We start from the raw sequence: 22,243 nt of genomic DNA on the forward strand, positions 1-22,243 counted from the left end.
AGAATGCCTGAGAATGATCAACCTTTGTATCGAACAACATTTCGATTAAGATGAATATTTTCACTTTATTTTGTAATTTTCCTTGTAAAATCTTTTATCTGTTATGTTACTTTATCACTTTTGTAACTTTTTGTAACTCATTGTAACATTCTATATATTCTACAGCTTTGGAGAATAGACAATATATAGTAAGAATAACACACATTTTCCCCATCCCTTATCCAAGCTGGTTAAATATGACAAGTGTTTCCTCCACCGCGCTGGCAGTGCCCAGACTGCAGTGTAGCAGAGCGCTGTTACATAGAGATGTCTCCGGCACAACCCTTTATAAAGTGTGGTCAATAAAAAGCACCCAGCCATATAACACTTTCACTGCCATTTTATGCTGCTTTTATGGTGTACAATCCAATTGATAGTACTTCAGCTGGAAACTAAAGAGCAGTATCAAATGTATAATGTGTTTATTAGGACTTCGTTTGGGAAGCAGATAAGTATCTAGGATGTCACACATGGTTCCTCAGTACAATAAGAGATAACATTTTTATTTTAATGTAGTTGTGTTTTGAATGTGTTCACCTCTACTGTTAGAAGTGAGTGATTAAAATGAATATGGATTTGGACTTTTTTGCTAGTTTAAAATTCTAGTACATTTTCAAGAACATTTTAAGTTATTGTTACACTTACCTAAAAGTCCTTTACAAAAATTTTACAGTTTATTTTGTTTTCTATACAGAATTATTGTTGCTCATTTTTAGTACTCCATTTTACTATCAAGGAATGAGATTAAAATCCCTGCTTTAAGCACAGCAAACCTGGTGTGGGTGCAAAAGTTCTAATCCATTTCTGGCACTGCCTTACAAGCAGCTCTGTTTGCTTGTTCGGTGTCCTGACTTTGGTGGTCTTCTAGCATGAAAATGTCAATCCAGCTTCCTGGTTCAAAGGCCTGGCTCCAGCCTCTAAGATCCCATATACCCTATACAACTTTTGTTGTCTGATTTAAATTCACCAAAACCATGTAGTGCAAGGGCTTGTCTGATTGCATACAAATTGAAACTCATAAGGTTTGACCTCATATTATATGGTTTTGGTAAATCTGAAGGAAAAAATATATTGTAATGTGTGTACCCGGCTTTAGTCTACTATTGACCAGTGAAGATTCCCATGACAGTGATGAGCTAATAGTGAGGCTTATAACAGGAGAAAGACTCGGGACCTGGCTCTAGATCCCAAGAAGCTGGGTCATATAGATAGAAAGAGGTATGGGTGGCACTGCCCCAATGTAAGTGTATACAAATATAGATACATACAGGTGTGCTAATTGTCATGCACTACCCCTTTAAATACTGTGTTACATAAAAAGATGATATTGCCATATAAATCAAAACACAAATATGTATGAAGAAAATAAATAACAGTGAATGACATCTCTTATCCTCATATACAACCTGGGTTCATCCAGTGCGATTTAATAGTGTCCAGTGGAAAAAACCCATATGCGCAAGAAGCACTATGCAGCAACATACAGAAATATAAAAATAATAATATAAAAAGATAAATCAAAAAATGAATATGCACTGCCCCTTTAAAAAGTGTCAAGTGCTGCTCTTTCTGGGAAAAAAATATATCCAGTCAAAAAAACCTTGTCACATAATCAACTCATGTGACCTTCACCTATCTAATATATTTAAAAAGTGCTGAAGTGCATATGTGCAAAAAAAACTGTGCCAAAAAATGTTAATAATATAAGTCCAAGGTGACTTTGTGCTTTAAATATCCATGCAACAGTATCCAGCCAGTGAATGGGTGAAATCACTCGTGCTCCCCCCTTTTGGGTCTACGCTCACCAAATGGTGGCACCCCTGCAGGAGTAAAAGGCCCTGTGTGTAAGTGATTTCTTGGTAAAGAATGTCTGGTCTCTCCTCTTTACTCAGAGCAGTCCATGATATACTCATACAGGAAATGGATGGAAAAAGAGACATCTCATAGTGTAAACCATTGGATTGAACCCAGGTTGTATATGAGGATAAGACATGTGATTCACTGTTATTTATTGCCTTCATACATATTTGTGTTTTGATTCATATGGTAATATCTTTTTATGTAACACAGTATTTAAAGGGGTAGTGCATGACAATTGGCACACTTTTTATATCTTTATTTGTATACACTTACATGAGGGCAGCACCACCCATACCTCCTTTCTGTCTCTATATTCTCCACTTTTTGGGGGGACTTTGGGTAAGGCAGCAGCCACATTCAATGTCCTGAGCTTGGAATCTAATATTCATTTATGGGTCCACAAATGCATACCAGAGCACATCAGTATTTTGAGCAGCAGGTGGACTGCGATGAAAAACAGACATAGAAGTCCTTGCTATGTGGTGCCAGCAGCTGTTCAAGGCCTTTTGCCACTCTGGGTTCACCCTAAATTGTATGTAAATCCTAAGAATATATTTGTGCTCTATTTGATCTGTTAAGTATCCAATTGAAAGCTTTTTCTGGTATCTGTTCAATATGTAAAAAATTCCCATTGATCCTGCTAACTTCTCATAGTGAGCTGACAACATAGTATTTCTGCTACACTAAAATCTTAAGCTGTGTTAGTAGCCATGGCAAATTAAGCCCATGAACTACAGAACCCTTCCACCCAGTGTTATGAAGATGTGGAGAGAGGGAGATGTTCTTATATCTGAATAAGGGGCAAGCAATCCGGGGGTGACAATGCTGCTCCGCTATAAATACCATCCAGTGAGTGAGCATGTTCCCCTATGATAGGAAGTGTTACTGGCAGAATCTCCAGGTGAAAATGAAGTAAAAAAAAAAAAAAAACCCTGATAAAAAAACAAATGCAGCCACCACATCTAAGGATTATTAAGCTACAATATATTATTGTTCTTGGATTTAGATACATTTTATGGTGGTTGAAATATGTTTGTTTTGTTTTGAGTCTGTTGCTTGTTAATTCAGTCATACCTGGTCCATAGACTTGTACCAAGATAGAGGAACTAGTAAAGCAGTGGTCATTCATTAACCTGCAAAAAGACTGTAGTTTCCGTTTGGGAGGCTAAAGCCAGCCATGGATGGTACTAAGGATGAGCTCAGGCGTGTTCGCAAGCCGCACGTACAGAGCCCGCTAATTACAGGCAGTGTGACATTTCCCGATCTCTGCAGCCGCGGATCGGGAAAATGTCTCACTGCCTGTGATTAGCGCTGTGCAATGCCGACTTCCTGGTGGACTCTGCACGTGTGGCTTGCGAATACGCCTGGGCTCATTCTTAGATGGTACCCGTGGTTGCAGGAAAGAAAATCGTAAGTGTTGATGGGTGAATCCCTGCCGCTGAGCTATTGTGTTCTCCTGAGCTTTTGTGTGCTCCCCGCGTGCCCTCTGTGATCGCTGAGTCAATGAGACTCGGGTGAACACAAATCGGAGTAAGGGGGCGATCCCGGCCCCTTACTACATGATCAGCTGTCAGCCAATGACAGCTGATAACGTGATGTAAACAGAAGTTCGGTAATCTTTTTTTTTTTTTCTCCTCACGCTGACAATATAAGCAGAAAAAAAAGGAATTCACTGGCTTCTGTGCAAGGGACATTGGTCTCAAAGAGGAAGAGGCACATACACTTCATCTGGTCCACCAGTGCTGCCTGCCAGTGTCCACAGTGCATATCAGTGCCACCTATCAATGCCCACCAATGGTATCAATCAATGCCTCATCAGTGCCACCTAGCAGGGCAGGCTATCAGTGTCACCTACCAATGTCCATCAGTGCCCACCAGTGCCGCCTTATCAGTGCCATCTTATCAGTGCCCATTAGTGCAGCTTCATAGGCTTACATCAACATTTTTGTTTTTCATTTTTTTAATAAAAAACCCAGAGGTGATCAAACACCACCAAAAGAAAGTTCTATTTGCGGGGAAAGTGTTGTATGACCACGCAATTGTCGTTCAAAGAGTGACAGCACTGAAAGCTGAAGATTGGTCTGGGCAGGAGGAGGGTTTAAGTGGCCAGTAAACAAGTGGTTAAACCATCAACCATCATAACCTCCATACATGGGGCTGTCATATCAAAAGTGCTTAGTCCACCCATACACACTTCCAAATAATCTAAATTACCAGCACAAGTCGTCTGCATATCCAGATATTCCCCCCCATAGCCTTTTATGAATTAGTATGCTGTTGTATTGTAATTGTATGAGTCTTTAGTGCAGCAAAATCTGATCTTCGCTTTGTAATATGGGGAAACCTGGTTTATTTGTGAAAAGAGTCTGAAACATTCATCTTTAGATACTTTGATAAATTGGCTCATGTTATATTCATTTAGTGATTACAGATCTGAGCTTACCATAAATACTATACTAGTAAATACTATTAATAAATCATCTGAAACTTTGTTCTTATTTCTTTGTAGGCTGTAGAAGAACTTTTAGAATCTCTGGACCTTGAGAAGAGCAGTTATCACATGGGACTGAGCAGGGTATGTATGTTTTAAAGTATTGGAATGTCTACACGCTATTATTTTTATTGTAATCCCTCAGCTAAACTGGGACTATTTGGAAGTTCCTGGTTGGGTTCTTTGGGTTTGCGTTATCAATCTTCCCTCATAACTGCCTATGTTGCCTTTCAGCAGTTGAGCTTATTGCAGCTCCAGTCAAAATGTAAGAATTGCAAATTTAATCTTGATTGTGACTTATAAGTAGACTGGTCTCATAGAAGGCACTTTGACAAATAAACAGGAAAATTGCCAAAAAGGGCACCAGATGGCCATCGTAACAATTTTTTTGCAGATTTGACAAAGAGAAAATAAGACATCCAACGCATTTTGGGGGTCAACAATTCCCCTTAATCAGTGCTACAAATGAAAATGATAATGCTTGCTCTAGTACTCTACCATAAAAGTTCAAGGGAGCATTCTAAGTCAAGACAAGAGCTTAAAAAGAGGTGATAAATGTGTGCTAAAAATTATTGTTGAATAATGCACTGTCAAGTTAAAGATGTTAATGTGCAAAGTGAAGAGACCTAGGTAACCATCAAAGGGGTGGGTACAGATCAGTGGCTGCAGCTGCTGATCAGTATATTTAGACAGCAGGGAGTCCCTACTGTCAGAATACAATGTTGTAGTGGGGAAGATTCCTACATCCATCTTACTGAATTTTTTTTTTTTTTACGTTTTACCTAGCTTACAATCTCTTAAAATCATAGTCGAGGTATATTATTTCTGATTGGTTGATGTGATTTTCTGCACTTTGAACATGTATGCCTCTCTAAAGAGTATATTCACATCGTGCATCTGTGCAGTATTTGAATAATAATTCCCAGTCTGTATTTTGTATTAGTTTTTTTCTCAATTGGTGACTACTTTGATTCTTATATGGCTGTTTTTTCATGTGTTTATTTTTGCATTCGTATTCTTTATTGTCAGCAGTTATGTGCCTGTGTTGTAGTGCTCACAGTTCACCCAGCTTTAGATCTCTGTTTACAGGCTTATTTAATATCATATCCTACTTCAATGAAGCCTTCCCATCAGCAGAGTGGCAGAAAGCTGTGTCATTTTCAGTGGTTATGGCAGATTGCAGAAGACTTATCTGCCATTCACTGACACACAATGCACTGCTTGGATTCAGTATAATAAAGCACTGGGCACACTGTAGCTTGCATTATGTACTGACCAAGAGTTGCTTCCCACAGGCAGAATTCCTCATGCTAATGAGCTAGGGAATACAGTCATGGCACACAGAGTCAGGCCCTGCTGATTAACACGTTCATTCTCTGGGACTCCAGAGGATTGCGCCGGACTGTTGGATCCAGCGGTGCCAAGCACCCTTCACAGACAGCAAAGGGTGAAGCTGAGGAATCCAAGCTTGCTACTTCTCACTGATAAAGGCGATGTCATTCTTCTGCTTCTAGTGCGGCTTCATATTATAAACATAGTGTGTCTGTTTATCCTTTACAAATCTAAACCATCACTTGTTTAGGGTGCAGACAATGAAGCACATTCATCTTTTCGTTAAGTATACTAATCCCAGCCCTTAAGTGCCTTTTGTATAAATATAGCCTAATGTAGTTACCGTAGAAAACCTTTGCTGGGTCTTCCATGTGGCGTAACAGAGGAGAGAGGCGGCAGGTGATGTCTCACCAGAGTTGAGAAAACATAATAAAGTTTTTTTTTTAAGTTTTATATGTGAACATGACCTATTTTTACTTGCAGACTCTCCCAGAGTTCAGGGTTGTCACTTCTCACGTTGATTTGTACTTAACACTGACCCTAGGCATGCTCTATATTAACCTTCTTCACAAATATACTGTGACACTTGTCAGGATGAATACACACTGCAGTGAGATGTAAAAGTTGGTAATGTAATGCAGACACCATCCCAGTAGTTGGGGATTACTTCAGTAAGTAAAAGATCTGCAGGACTTGAAACTTTGCAGGCATCGGTCTGCATCTTACTTTTTCTTTCTCTTTGTCCTCCCAGGTTTTCTTCCGAGCTGGCACCTTGACAAAGCTTGAGGAACAGAGGGATGAGCAAACTCGTAGAAACCTCATATTATTCCAGGCTGCATGCAGAGGTTACCTGGCACGACAGCAGTTCAAAAAGAGAAAGGTACAGTGAGTGCAATGCTTAGGCTGACGTTTCCAAATTAGAAGCTCCAGAGCTTTCACAGTAACCAAAAATGGTAAACTGCTCGCCTTTTGCTAAAGATTAGAGCCTGATGTCAGATGAGGGGGTTTCCTTGTAAACGTCTACATGTGCTGGGAGGGACAGACAGGTCTCTGTGTCAGACCTCTGTTGGACTGTTTTTCAGCAGAGTTTATCAAGCTATAGTCACACTGCTGGGATCGAGCACTGTGATACGGTAAGAGTTACAACTGTCTTCTTATCACTCGTGTATTGATTGGGTTTCTCCCAATGCTGTAGAATTTTTCAGTGGACTGTGTTAAATTTCAGCTGGCAGTACAGCCTCCAAAATTTCTGACGTGTCCACTTGACAATCTAAAGAAGTACAACTTCACTACATACACTTCAAACTTTACTTCTACTAATTCTTCCTTATTCTCAAACGTATACTTGTTTCATTGTTTGTCTAGAGCTTAAGGCAAAATTGTAAGGCAAAAATGAAAATCCTTACTTTAAATCCATAAAGTGAAAAATAAATAAAAATGCATTTGCTGTGTGCCCATTTTGTTGCATTTAGATATCAGCTTTTATTTAAAAAATATTTTTTAATTATAAATACTATAGACTTTTTTTGTTTTGTGTATGGAGCTTAATACATGCCTTTTAAATTCCTTGCATTTACAGTGTTTTTTTCTCAGGCTGCTGTGAGCTGTAGTCTGCACAATTAGCATTTAATGTCTAGTTAGAGTTCAAGGTGAAACTTCATTAGTAATTTTATAATTATACACGTAGAGATACTCTATGCATACTGACCACCTATGGCACAAATAAACTTTGAAAAAAGTGGGTGAGGTCTAAAGAAAAATAAGGGATGCATACAAAGATGGGGAAAACAAAAACATAATCTAGTCAAGAAATACGAACCTTGCATAGTACATATGCTAATGGAGGAAAAAACGATACAGATGAACAGTTAAAAGTACAGAAAGCCCCTACATAGGAAAATTCAACTTACAAACTTTCACAGATGCAAACATGTGTTCACATGTCTAATCCTGTAAAGCTGGGTATACACACACATTTTCTTTTTTTTCGTTCAACCCAACGGGATGAATGAAAAACTGACAGAACACTGTACCAACACAAGCAATGTTGGTGCAGCGATCTTCCATGCTGTGCTTTTGTATTCTCCGGGGGGGGCTTTGTCTGCAAGCGCTGATCTTTGCTGGACTTACGAACAAGTTTAACTTACAAACGAGCTCCTGTAACGGACTTCGTTTGTTAGTTGGGGACTTACTGTATTTAGCGTAATGCTGATATAAAGAAGTCATCTGAACTCTCCTCATAATTGCAGCATATTTTAAAATCTAGCAAATCCTCAAAAGCTGCTGAAAATTATGCATGTTTACCAATAATTCTTATTCTTTTTTGTTTCTGGCCCTTTAAATACTTGATGTGCTGTGTATTAGTCACCTCTTTGGTTATCAGCGGTTCAGTACTGGCCCTGTGAGTAGAGTGTAAGCATTGCTTGGTATGCTCAAACGTTACTTGTGGATGTACCATAAGAGATTGCCTCTCAACACCAGACCTGCACTATTCAGTGTCTCCAAATACCAGAGATCAGAAACCCTGTGATAGGCAGTGTTCATGATGGTGCTTAAGCGTACACTTTGAAATGTCTAATTTCTTCCCTTTACCTTTTAAAAATCCGTGTGGCATGCCAGACATTTTCCCTCAGGGTTTGGTGACTACTCTCCACTGCTAACTGTTCTGCACATCTTTGGCAATAGAAAAATAAATAAAACGTAGTAATCAGGAAGCTAGCAAGGAATCCATACAGGTAAATTCCTAACAGATCAGGGACAAATGCAGCGCCTACCAACAAAGCAAAGCCACAGAATGACAGTGACCAAAACACATATATGATGAGAAGATTAAATAAGCAAGCACAGTGTAACAAATGTCAAACTAAAAGAAAAAAGGATAATAAATGAAACCCATAGTCCATGACCAGTTCATAAAGTGAATAAATCCAGATGCAGCATATCTTCCACCAAAAAGTAAAACAAAAACACTGTAATATCCAAACCTTGCAAGTGGTAGGACCTGGAACCCAACACCCAGAGGTAAATTTTGAAGCTTACCAGAAATGTAACCTCATAAGCAGAGGTAAACCGCACATGTATTATCAATTGGCTGAATGGATTTCTTTCTGCTCCGTTTATACTACGGCTGAAGCCAAGACAGCTCTCATTCAGCAATCCTTGGACATCACTGAATGGATCTCTTCCTGCTCCAATTACACCACAGCTGAAGCCTAGACAGCTCTGTCTGTGATCCCTTAGTTGTCTCCTTGCCTCACTATTAATATGGCGCTCAGTAGTACAGCAGACATGTAGCATAAGGAAAGGCTCTCATAGTGCAGTATTAAAACTTTTATTATGAAAACATCCACATAAAAATATAGTTACCAGCTGAAAAACCTACAGAGATACCCCTGTCTGACCTGGACAGCAGCGTATGATGTCGACAAACACAAACTCCACCCAACGCACGTTTTATCCTATCAGACATCATCAGGAGCTGGTGATGTCTGATAGGACAAAAACGCACATTGGGAGGAGTTTGTACTTGCTGACGTCACACGCTGCTGTCCACGTCAGATAGCGGCATTTCTGTATGTTTTCAAGCTGGTAACTGTATTTAATTTATGTAAGTGTTTTTAGAATAAAAATTTTTCTTATTTACATACTTTATTATTAATACTACACTTTGAAAGCCTTTTCTTATTCTACATGTCTGCTGTGCTACTGAGTGGCAAATTACTAGTGAGACAAGGAGGCAATCAAGGGATCGCAGGGTGTGAGCTGTCTAGGCTTCAGCTGTAGTGGAGCAGGGAGAGATCCATTCAGCCCAGGAAAATTAATGCGCTGTTTTCCTATGCTTTTAAGGCTACATTTCTGGTAAGCCTAAACACTTACCGCTGGGTGTTGGGTTCCAGGTCCTACCACTTGCAAAATTTGGATATCACTGTGTCTCTGTTTTACTTTCTTTGGTGGATGGATTCAATTTACAAACTGGTGGTTTATTTAATCTTCTCATCATATATTTTTTTTTTTGGTCATTGTGGTTCTGTGATTTCACTTTGTTGGTAGGCACTGCACTTATCCCAGAATAGAGCACAAGTGCAAACAAACTTGGAACCCTAGAAAACATACATTGATTTTAAGTATACTTATTATGAGAGAATTATGGGGTCCGCAATCATTAGCTTCCTTCTTGAAAATGCTAGACTCCTGCCTCTTATGCTGATTTGCAGTTGAACCTTCCTGTATTACTGTACTTCAGGCTGCATAAACAGTAATAAATATGTATTTTTTTATGTTTTAATTGCTGCAGTAAATGTTAAAATACTGACAGTACGCTAGAAGGCCAGACATCTGCTGAAAACAGATCATAGGGGTGTCAATCTCCAGGGGACTGCCCATTTCTCCAATTAACAGTGCTGCTTAGAGAATCTGAGTACTGGGCAGCGGGTGTGTTGGACAACTGGAGACTCGAACCAATGCACACTGTTAAGCAGAGGTCCTGGCTCTAACCCTTGCTGTGGTAGTTCTAAAAAATAAAAACAGAACAAAATATTTACTGTTTATATTGCATCATGGATACAATAAAAGGCTCAATTTGGCTTGAAGACATTTTCCCTTCCCAGAAGTACAAAAATAAAAAAGTCAGACGTTCTTACTTGCATGCTTGTTGCTGTTCAGTGACACAAAATAATTGAAGCAAATAGGCCAGTATGATAACCTGGCAACTGGTACTTCTAGAATGACATGAAAGCTCTAACAGCCATTCAACCAGCTCGAACTGAAATTCGAGCAGTGCCAAAAGAAATCTATATGCAAGTGCCCAGCTGAAGTCCATTCCAAAGCACAATAATGGTGAATACATTTCAGTTACCCATAGCAGCCAAAGATCACCTTCCAATGATCTGACCGCAAGCTGAAATCTGATTGTTGCAGATTACTGCATCCGGCATATGTTCATTGTTGAATGCACCTTCCTTGTCTTAGCTATAGGTCTTTAAAGGTTAGCTAATCCTAAAATCTCACAATTTTGGTTTATATCACCAAGTTACCATAATTAAAAAAAGTGGGGAGCAAATTGGATTTTTCTGGTACCATCACAAGACATTACAACAAATTTGGTTAAAAGGTTTTTATACATTTTGACAGAATGCAAAAAGTAGTACCTATGAGTTAGATTCAGGCTTTCTAGAGTAGGGATGGCAGTTTATACAGTGGAAGGGAAGAGGAGAGGATATTTTCCAATGATCCTACATAAGGTCCTGAGCTGACACTCAGCAGTGGATGCATGTCACTGAACTTATCGATCTAGTCATCCATAGCATATCTATTCAGGAACTTCTGTAGGATGATTGAACAATATCCTCTCCTCTTCCCTTCTGCTGTATAAACGGCCATCCCTACCCTATGGAACCTGAACCTAACTTATAAATACTAGACACCTTAATGGTGTTATCATGCCATTAGAATTGATGCATTTAGCCTCCAGACAGATTGTCTTCCTCCTATGATCTTGATATTCAGCCACATTCCATCTATCCCACCGCCAGATATTTAACTTTGGTCTTCTTAATACTATTTGGTTGATGAATACATCATATCGAATATCCTGGGATCCCTGGAACCTGTTCCCATGCTTGCCGGGAATTGGTGACCCTTGCCCCCCTGTCTGTGTTTGTCGGCCTTGTTATAGCCTCCGAGTGTAGGCTCCTCCCTTTCCAATTGTGTGTGTTCTCTCTCCTGAAGAAGTGGGCAACCGCGAAGCATGTTGAGAGTGTGACTTCATTATTTTCCACATGACTCTTGAAGGTATCCCTAGGTTTGAATAACCTCTGAATTAGAGGTTTATTGACCTTTGAGAGGACTTATTTAGCATTCTGTATTTTTTAATGTGTATATGTGTTTTTTTAATCACAAAGTTTAATAAAACTAAAAACTTTTTAACCATATTGTTATGATGTCTTGTGATGGTACCAGAATTATCTTATTTGCCCCCCACTTTTTTTTCCTGTATTTTATTTGATTCTGGGATGAAGGTACCTATACTCTTTATTATACAACCTTCTGAGCAATTATTTCTGATTAAGTTCCCAGAATCATTATTTTTTTTTTTTTATCAAGTGAACACTAAAAAGTTTTTATCTTTATTGTTCAGTACAGGACACATGAATCAATTCATGGGTTATATGCAGGTACCTTCAGCTGTTTGGACACTGCCAAATGCTTTGCTGGGTCCGCCCCTTAGGCCGCGTACACACGGGCGGATTGTCTGCCCAACTTAGTCGGCTGAACCGTGTTTCAGCGGACAATCCGCTCGTGTGTGGGCTTCAGCGGACTTTTTCAGCGGACAGTCTGACGGACTAAGTCTTTCGGAATTTCCGTAATTTTGTCCGTCCAAACTTGGTTTTGTCCGTCCAAACTTGGTTTCAGCGGACAGTCCGCTCGTGTGTAGGCAAGTTGGACGGACTAAGTATGGCGCATGCTCAGAAAGGATTTACACGGCCGAAGGTTGCATTGCAGTGTATTGGACGTCGTTTTTCTAGTCCCGTCGTACATGCTGTACACGTCATCGCACAAGCTTTCAGCAGACTGTCTGTTCTTCGTGTGTGGTCAAGTCCGTTCATTCAAATGTTGGACGGACTGTCTGTCGGATTGTCTGACGAACTTAGTTGGACAGACAATCCGCCCGTGTGTACGCGGCCTTAGGCTGCATTCACAACTGAGCATTTCATTTTCAGGCAGAAAGTCACACGTATTTGCATCGTTTTTTGGCGCGACTTTGACGTGTTTTTGCCACAACGTTGTACAGGTCAAATGGTCACCAATGTAAAAAGAAGAAAAATGCCTGTAATCTGTCTTAAAATTTTTTTTAAAAAAAGCTCCAGAACTTGTTTGAGCTTCAGTCGTTTTGGAGCTTCTGGCTTCAGGCGTTTTGGAGTGGAGATGTGAACCATCTCCATAGAGAATAGATGTTTTTTTTGTTTTTCCCTCCGGGAATTTTGTAGCTTGAGGCTTCAAGCTACAAAACACTCAGGTATGAATTGTTCTTAGTGTCCCTATATAACCTTGTCCATGCTGAGGCTTAAGTTTTTTGCTAGTGTCCTTGGGTGATGGATGTCTTCTCCTCTTCGAGAAGAATTTCTTGTTATCTTTTTACCAGATTTATTTATCTCCTTCAACAGACATACAGTATATCAAGATCTTAGTGCATTCATAGCTATCAGTTTCCATATCGTTGACCCTTGACGACCATACCTGGACCCCACAGCAAAAGCAGGCTGCCCTATAATATCTGGTTCAGGAATTGGATCCTGTTTTTTTTTTTTTTTTTTTTGTTTTTTTTCTTGACTCATTCTGTGAAAGAAATAACTGCTCGGTATTGAGGTGGTTAAGCTGCAAAAAAAAACGTATTCTGTGAAAGAAAGAAAAAACTTATAAAGAAATAACAGTATGTGATTTACCTCTACAGCAGTATCAAAAATTTGATTCACGCATCATATATATTCTTCATTGCAAGATACTGCTTTTAAAAATGACAATGGTAGAGATCTTAGTGGAGTTTTTATACTTGCACGAGATGCCATCTTATGCAAGAGGATCCCCTCTGTGCATGAAGCACAACTACAGATGGCGGCTCTGCACTTATAAAACAGTTTTCTGTTTCATTGTTTAGCACGCAATATGTTTCTCCATCTCATTAGATAGGAAGACTAGCAGCAAAATATTATTGCTAGAGGAAATTGGCAAACACCTTGACTGTATCTTTACAGAGAGGCACATGTATATAACTGCCGGGGATCATTTTGGGATGCTCGGCATTTGTTTGTGTATAGCACAGTATATGGAACTCTTTTTAAAATGAGACAGTTCAGCAACAGGTGGCAGTGGGTCGTGCCGCCACAATTTCACCACCTAAAGATCTTTTGTGTGTTCGTCCAAACGTGCATGTTTTTGCCTGCGGGGTGGGAGGGGGAGCAGTCAGCAGGGAGGCAGAGAATACAGTACAATCTACACAGTTGGCAACCTGTAAATTACAGCTTGCTGGTAGGTCATCCTGGTAGATGGATTGGGTAGATGGATGGATGGGAAAATGCTGTAAATGATCACGCAGCTATTCATTGGATCACAGTAATTTAGAGCTACACGTTGTGTTATGTCTGCAGCGCTCAAAAAGGAAAGCTATTAAATAGTATGAGAAATTGGAGAAAATACAAAAAATGTGTCCGCATTTAAGACGTTCTCATTTCTGTGGCAGTGGCAGCTTTTTGTAAAGGGAGTCATACAAGACACACCTTGTTTAATAATAGTGTGTAAAGTGCATACCTGTACTGAGACCAGCTAAGTATAGAACTAAACCCAATCATTTTTTTTTTTTTGTTAATAGAATAAAGGAGACTTAAAGAGGAAGTAAACCCTGATGGGTTTACTTCCTCTTTCATTCCCTGCAAAGGCAAAGCATAATGGACTACTATGCATCGCATAGTAGCCCATTATGTGTCACTTACCTGACACAGGAGCCAGCAATGTCACCGCTGTCCCCTGTAGTCCGGCGCATCCATCTTTTCGGTGGGGTCTCGCAGCTCCGCCGCCGTCATTCGGCGGAGCCGCGATGACGTCACTCCCGCGCATGCGCACGGGAGCCGACACGTGCGGCAGCTCCATTGTTGGAAATGCCGCGCTCAGTGCGCCTGCGCGCCGCTGTCTACGGCGCATGCGCCGTAGACAGCGGTGCCTGTCTTCGGGCAAATATCTCCTAAACCGTATAGGTTTAGGAGATATTTCTTGGACCTACAGGTAAGCCTTAATCTAGGCTTACCTGTAGGTCAAAGTGGTTTGTAAGGGTTTACAACCACTTAAATAAGTGTCAGTTTTCATCTGTGTCCCAATCTGGAGATTTCCCTTCGCTTTCTGTCCCATAGTCACAACAGGAAGTTGTCTCTAAATTGAGGGAAATCCCCTTATGGACAATTTTCATAAGAACTAGTGTGAGATATAGCTTCTCTTCCTATTCTGGTGACAATTCAAAATGTAGTACTTTTCACTGCATGCTCGGTGATCATGGAATAGAGACAGTGAAACTCTCTCTAATGGGGACACTGATAGTTAGTAATTCCTCTCCACGCTATCTAAAACAAAAAATAAATAAAAATTTGAATGCTTTAGCACTTTAATTTAAACAAGTGCCAATTGTTTGCTATGAGTTACTGCACTGTGTACATTTTCCCTGTAATCTAACTCTTTGGTCACAGCAAAAATCCGACTTTGAAATTGTGCGGCCTTACTTGAAATTGCACGATTTCAAAGCTGCATGTTAGTGCGACTTTAGGTGCGACTTGGCTGACATCTGTGCGATGTCTATGCAAGTCGCACCTGAAATTGGCAAAAATTGTGCATGAACTTTTTTAAAGTCTGTGCCACACCTATTTGAACAGTTCCATTGCTGACAATAGGGTGTGAGTTGTCAAATCACGTGACAAGTCACACTGGTGTGACCGGGGGGGGGCTTAATGGTCTTTTGGGGATTATTGGTGTATGATAAAAATGTGATGTTTAGTCTCCTACAGTGAGGAGCAAATAGAAGTCAGCAAAAATCCAGACATCCTTATTTCTATACTTGTTTTTCAGATTAGGGACTTAAGGTGGTTGTGAACTCATATATCCAACAAGATGACTGGCCCCTCCTACATAAGTTTGTCTACAGCTGTATTTCCCCTACATCTATTCAAAGTGCAGAATTTACACAGGATCTCTCAGCTCTGAAAAGCAGGGGGCAGGGAGCTGAAGTTGCAGTATCTCACAAAAGTGAGTACACCCCTCACATTTTTGTAAATATTTTATTATATCTTTTCATGTGGCAACACTGAAGAAATGACACATGTCACACTGCTACAATGTAAAGTAGTGAGTGTACAGCTTGTATAACAGTGTAAATTTGCTGTCCCCTCAAAATAACTCAACACAGCCATTAATGTCCAAACACACTTGTCTTTGTTCTACTCACCTGGTTGCCGCCCCACACGCTTGACACCATCTAAACCAAATAAGTTTATCTTGGTCTCATCAGACCACAGGACATGGTTCCAGTACTATGTGTCCTTTTTTGTGCATCATCTTTAGAAGAGGATTCCTTCTGGGACAACAGCCATGCATACCAATTTGATGCAGTGTGCAGCGTATAGTCTGAGCACTGACAGGCTGACCCCCACCCCTTTAACCTCTGTAGCAATGCTGGTAGTACTCATATGTCTATTTCCCAAAGAAAACCTCTAGATATGATGCTGAGCACGTCCACTCAACTTCTTTGGTCGACAATGGCCAGGCCTGTTCTGAGTAGAACCTTTTTCAGTTAAACAGCTGTATGGTCTTGGCCACTGTGCTGCAGCTCAGTTTCAGGGTCTTGGCAATCTTCTTATAGCCTAGGCCATCTTTATGTAAAACAACAATTCTTTTTTTTCAGATCCTCAGAGAGTTCTTTGCCATGAGGTGCCATGTTGAACTTCCAGTGACCAGTATGAGAGACCTCATTCACACTTGAGACCTTGTAACACTAAGTCACGTGACACGCGGGAGGGAAAATGGCAAATTTTCACTTAGGGGTGTACTCACTTTTGTTGCCAGTGGTTTAGACATTAATGGCTGTGTGTTGAGTTATTTTGAGGGGACAGCAAATTTACACTGTTATACAAGCTGTACACTCACTACTTTACATTTGTAGCAAAATGTAATTTCTTCAGTGTTGTCACATGAAACGATATAATTAAATATTTTAACAAGTGTCAGGGGTGTACTCACTTTTGTGAGATACTATACATCAGCGAGGAGAGCTTATTGGAGGGAATTGACACACCCCCCTTCAAACACCACACAGGAACAGAGCTGAGGCTGTCAACCACAGACTATGCCTTCCCCGTCACCATTTTTCTCTTGGTGTCAGGAAAACTCATCAGAAGTGCCTCATGCAGATGGCAAAGGAATAAGGCAGCAGAAACAAGTGGCACTTAGTGCTCTGGATTGAGACAAGTACACACTATGGAGAAATATGCTTTGTTCATATTTCATGTCTGAGATTTACATCAACTATAAAGCATGTTTATTCCCAAAAACAAAACTGTAACATAATGCAGCTTATCAGACCCAAGGCCTCATTCACACGGGGCATATTAACCCAAATTAAGCACAGAATAAATTGTCCCATGTGAACAACACATAAGATGTGGTGGCTGCATTACTTTTCTTTTTTTACTTGTTTTTTCTTTTTTCTTTTCACCTGGTGATCCTGTGAATAAAACACATCCTGTCCTAGGGTTACGTCGCTAACTTACCCTAGGCTGCTTTCCAGATTTGGACAGAAAACGCACCTCCCACTCTCATCACCTCTTTAACATAGGGATGAGGTGTTTTGTAAATCACAGAAGATGGCTGGATAAGCTAATAACATTTGTTTAAAATCCGAGCTTGGCTCACAGGAAGTGACGAGGACCCTTAAAATACTTGGCCTGAGTGTCCCTGTACTTTTTAAGACACTAACTTGGAACACGCATGCTAATCACAAACGTTAGGGTGCCATTAGAGCTCCTAATCTATAAACTTGATATAAACTTGATAGGTTAGTGGAAAGTACTAACCATACTTGAAAAGCATGGCAGCCATGGAACTAGTATTTCCAGCAGCAATGGCAGCCCCCTGTACTACCTCAATTCAAGTCTGAGGAGAAATTCCTGCAAAGGCTATGTACATTTAGATTAAAAGGGAAGTTATGCTTTAATGAGTGTAATAATACAATTTTTTAAAAAGGAATAAACACGAGATAAGATCCAAGTGACCACAAAGCGCCATTTATGGAAATTGTGGAGGAAAGTTTTTTATGAGATTATCAGAACTGAAGATCTTTAAAAAAATTACTTCTTACATTATATTTCCTGCTGACTAATCCCATTGATTTCTGCTGTTTTTCTCTTCCCAGCCTAATCTGGTTGATAATACAAAATCTGTTGTCCTTGGGTGCATTGATGTTGCAGTGTAATAAAAAAAAAAATCATATGTAGCTATGATTGTTGCCTTATTGTAAAAGGCAACTTATGTTACTTTACTAATTGTTACTTTTACATTAAAGTTTATGCCTAAATGTGATATATTGCAGCGTATGAGACCTTAGATGTGGTGGCTGCATTCATTTTTTTCCCCCTATGTTTTCACCTGATGATCCTTCAACTAACACACTTTGCTGTTCTAAAATGCCAAAACTCACCCTATTGTATCTGTGGAGGGTGCAGCCTTGTCACCTAAGTAAAGGATTACACAACACTCCTTTTTTTTTTTTCTCAATAACCTAGGTAGAGGTATTTTGTAGTTCAGAGATAGCTGGGAGCAATGTAACAGATAAGAAGGCAGCACAGGAGGTTATCCGCTCATACGATTTTTGGGAGGAACAACAGGCATTTTTTGCACTTCTCAAACAAATGTAAAAAATGCTTCTAAGTTTGAAAGGTAACAAATAAAAGGAATTAATGTTTAGGCTTTACATACTGTCATAAGAGAAATATGGAGTAACGCCTTCTGATAATGCTAGTTGCCTGGCTGTGTTTGGTCACCATTGTTGCAAAATCACAGGGACAGAAGAATACAGTAAATGAAAATCAGTATTCCTTCTATACCAGGTCAATGACAGTCAGGCACCTAACAATTGTAGAAGGAGAGGTCAGCAGTGGCTATGCGTTTTTCTGATGATAGGTTTCCTTTAAGCAATTCCTTGTTCTGTTAAAAAAAAAAAAAAACACTCCAGTGCATCTTCTAATTTAATTTGATCTGATAATATTGTTTTTCCAATCGAGTAGAAAGATTTCATAGTTAATCTTCGTGTTTACAGTGTGCTTTTTGCCACAGATCATATGCCTGCCTCCCGATGACTCCTTGTTTCATCTTTTCTGCCATTGTTCATTAGTTAAATTCCTCTGGACTTCCAGCACTTGCCATAATGCCGAGATCCTTGCTACTTGTTATTGTGTATAACAATCTCTTTGCCGCTGTTCTACATTTTCAGTGTACTTCCATCTTTCTTTTCTCTTTCTCCCATACAAGGCATGCTGGCTACACTTTATCTGAGTGATGTCCTTGGCATTAATCCTGCCTGCTGAAAGTAGCTTGTTTTCTTTTATTCCCAAGCTACATCGCCTACACATTACCTCTTTTGTAATTGATTTATTATGACGTCTCTAGTCGGTGTGCTAGGATTCAGTCCTATCTTAGCACTGATCCTTTTTTTCTTTTTCTTTTTTTCCCCCTGTAGATTCAACAGCTTGCTATCCGCTGCATCCAGAAGAACATCAAAAAGAACAAGGGGGTAAAGGGTTGGCCCTGGTGGAAGCTTATCAGCACTGTCCGGCCTCTCATACAGGTGCAGCTGACTGAGGACCAAATCCGAGGCAAAGACGTAAGTAAAATGGTTGTCACACCCAGCTTTGCCAATATATTCAGTGTTTATTTGTAGAGAAAATGTGTTTGTTGATACTATGCATGGGCTAACTAATAATCCATAGGGGGCTTCTGTTTGTTCTGCCAGCAGGCTGTCTGTGCATCGTGCTGCTGGTAGATAAAATTTCTATACACAGCTGGCAGAACATAAAGATAAAAAAATAAATTCTCTAACAGTAAGTTTCCCAGGAGACAGTGATGCTCCTATTATTATAAGTGATGCTTATCTATTTTTCTATATTTTCATACTGTCAGTGTTCAGTAAGATGATGATGTAGTGAGTAATGATGTGAAATGTTCAGAAAACCAATGCTAGCACTCATATTTTAGTTTAAAGAAGACGTTTGGGGTACATAGAAAAAGCAACCTTGCAGAATTACCTGTTTGCTGTAGCATTATTCTGAGGTGGCAGCTGTCCCATGTTGATTCGGAGACTAAGAACTGAGTGATCACATTACCCATGATTGCTCAGTTCTTGGTCTGCGTAGAATTGTGACCATCAGTCACTGCTGTCCACTCTGCCCCTCCATTGGTCACTGGAGTGCTAGGCAAAAGAGGGGATGGGTGCAGCTGGAGTATTGAATGCTGGATCCAGCTGTCAATCAGGCAGCAGGGTGGATCTGGACAATATGATTGTGATCCTTCCAGAACCCGGAGTGGCTCTGTGATGCTGGCTGATAGTGGGCACTAGCCCGCTATTAGCTGACTCTGGGTCACAGGAGAGCAAAAGTGCACACCTGATACTCACAAGAAAGGTGAGGCCAAAAAAGCTTTGGCCGTACCTCTCTTTAAACATCAGTCAAAGTGTATCTAAACTCAAAAAACAAAAATGTAATATATTGCAGCTTATCAGTCCTTGGGTGCAGTTAGTTCCCCTCTCCTCCTCCCATTACATAGGGTTAGGTGTTCTAGTTCACAGAAGATAGCTGGGAAGGCTAAGATCTCAGTTCAGTGCACAGGAGATTACAAGGACACAAATATTCTGGGAGGATCAATGGGTATTTTTTGTACTTGGCTTAAAAAAATGTAATAAATGAATGCACCAAACACTGCCTTTGTCTGTTTACATTTACCCTTAGTGCCGGTTCACACTAGCGCAATGCGGGAACCAGCACGATTCCAGTGCCGATTCCTGCATCGCATATGACTAGCAGGCAGCTCACACTGCCCGATTCAAACTGCTTTGGGTGTCGATAGAAAGTTAATGACATCCCCAGATCGATTCATATATCGCAGTACAAAATGTCAAATGGTGCAGGCATTAGATCATGTGGGTGTGAAAACCCAGCTCCGTGTGTACATACAGACATGGACTTGCAGCCTAGCCCCGCCCCCTCTCTCTCCTCATTGGCTCACTGACTTTGACAGCAGTGGGAGGCAATGACGCCTCGCTGCTGTCTCAGCCATTGAGAAAGGAGAGTCCAGACAGCCAAGTCTCTCGTGCAACAGCGCTGGATCGAGATGTTGCTCAGGTAAGTATTAGGGGGGCTGCTGCATACAGAAAGCTCTACAACCACTTTAAGAATAATGACCTGCAATGCACAGATGTCAGACTTCTGCACACTTCCTGCTGTACAATCAGGACAAAAAGTAAAGGGAAATCTCCCTAGTGGTACAAACAGAAACAATGCATGGGCAGTGTTTTCTATTCTCTACACTATCCAAAACACTGTAATTACTGTGGAGATTCAATCCCTCAGTTTGTCTTGCAGACCAATATCACCAGTACTCAATCCATATTATCTTGCCATTAGAACAAGAATAGAAGGACATTTTTCAACAGTGTCACTTGTTCAATGAAAGCTGTCAGGGGGGCTCCTCATTTTGGAAAGTTTTCCTCTCACTTCCTGTTGTGTCTAACAGACAGGAAGTGAAGAGGAATCTCTACATTGGACATAGATGGCAAAGAAAACCTGAAAGATATTTTAACCTTAACCTAAGGTTGCTTACAACCTTATGCCATGACCTACATTATAATGTCCTATGACACTTTAACCAGTATGCATTTCTTTAATCATGATATTTCTTATATCAATATTCTACCACTTGAAAGCACCAGAAAGCTTTGTCTAAGAGGCAAGCTTTTTGGTTTCATAAACCCTTTAACTGAACATATTAAACCATTCACTGAGCACTTTTATAAATAATATTGTGGTGATACGGGCCATGTTTACCACACTGTACCACATTCCTTGCTAAAATCTTTGATCTGTTCTAGACAGGAAGGATAGGCAGACTTTGCAAGCACATCACAATTGAACTGCTCAGCTAATGTCAACATCCCTAGAAGCCTGAGGTTCTCACCCTTTGGTGTTATGGCAGAATCAACGCATAAAGATTGGCAATGTTTGATTAGAGTCTTTTTAAATCTGGAGTCTTGAAGTGGAACATTTAAAAGTGTAGGCCTTGATGGTAATGCTAGTTCTAAAAGGAGATTTGTTTATTCAGAGAATAGAATGTATCAGAGGTGCAGCTAGATGGCATCAGGCTGAGAGTGCTTAGTGCCTGTTTCAATGACAAAATACCACATGTGGTAATGTACAGCTCTAGCTAAATTCAGCAGAGAGGTACCACTTCTCTAAAAGGACTGCTAATGGAAAAGTCAGACTTGGCATGCATAGCGTAGGACCTTCCTGATTAATCACTGTCACATAGAGGCTAGAGACTTTGCTTTATGGATTCTGTTAATCTTACTGACTCAATCAGTTCCTTATAAGAACTCAAAAGTTATTGGCATAGTGGCTGATGAGTTCCCAATCTTGCAGTATATGTAGAGTAGTTATATCTTACAGTCTGATCAGTACAGATACATTTTTTAGTCTTCCCAATGACATTTGGAAAGCCAGGAGCCAAGGAAGCACATCAGTAGGTGTTTTACTAATGGAAATAGGTTATTCTCTTTGCTTGGTGTATGAGGTGAAGCTCTACTCTCTAATCATGTACAAGCAAGCATAATGTTGTTTTTTCCCCTTGAACTTGATTTTTGCAAAAATAATTTTCACTAAATTTACTAAGAGAAAATTCCCTCACAAAGTGCAATTCCCCTACAAAGTGAACAGACTACTTGCC

At 40.1% G+C, this 22,243-nt stretch overlaps 1 protein-coding gene across 17 annotated transcripts in view; it reads left to right on the forward strand.

Moving 5' to 3' along the window:
* The window catches only part of MYO18A (myosin XVIIIA), a 449,667-nt gene that overhangs the window by 310,960 nt on the left and 116,464 nt on the right, over positions 1-22,243 (forward strand). For all 17 annotated transcript variants that reach the window (XM_077480380.1, XM_077480382.1, XM_077480383.1 and 14 more), the window contains 3 exons: positions 4,409-4,474; positions 6,474-6,602; positions 18,990-19,133. In XM_077480380.1, the coding sequence (XP_077336506.1) occupies positions 4,409-4,474; positions 6,474-6,602; positions 18,990-19,133 (339 nt within the window). The remainder of the gene's footprint in view (positions 1-4,408; positions 4,475-6,473; positions 6,603-18,989; positions 19,134-22,243) is intronic.

This window comes from Lithobates pipiens, unplaced genomic scaffold, assembly GCF_037356315.1.
Source record: "Lithobates pipiens isolate NorthernLeopardFrog02 unplaced genomic scaffold, aLitPip1_a1.2 Scaffold_16, whole genome shotgun sequence".
Taxonomy (NCBI): domain Eukaryota; kingdom Metazoa; phylum Chordata; class Amphibia; order Anura; family Ranidae; genus Lithobates; species Lithobates pipiens.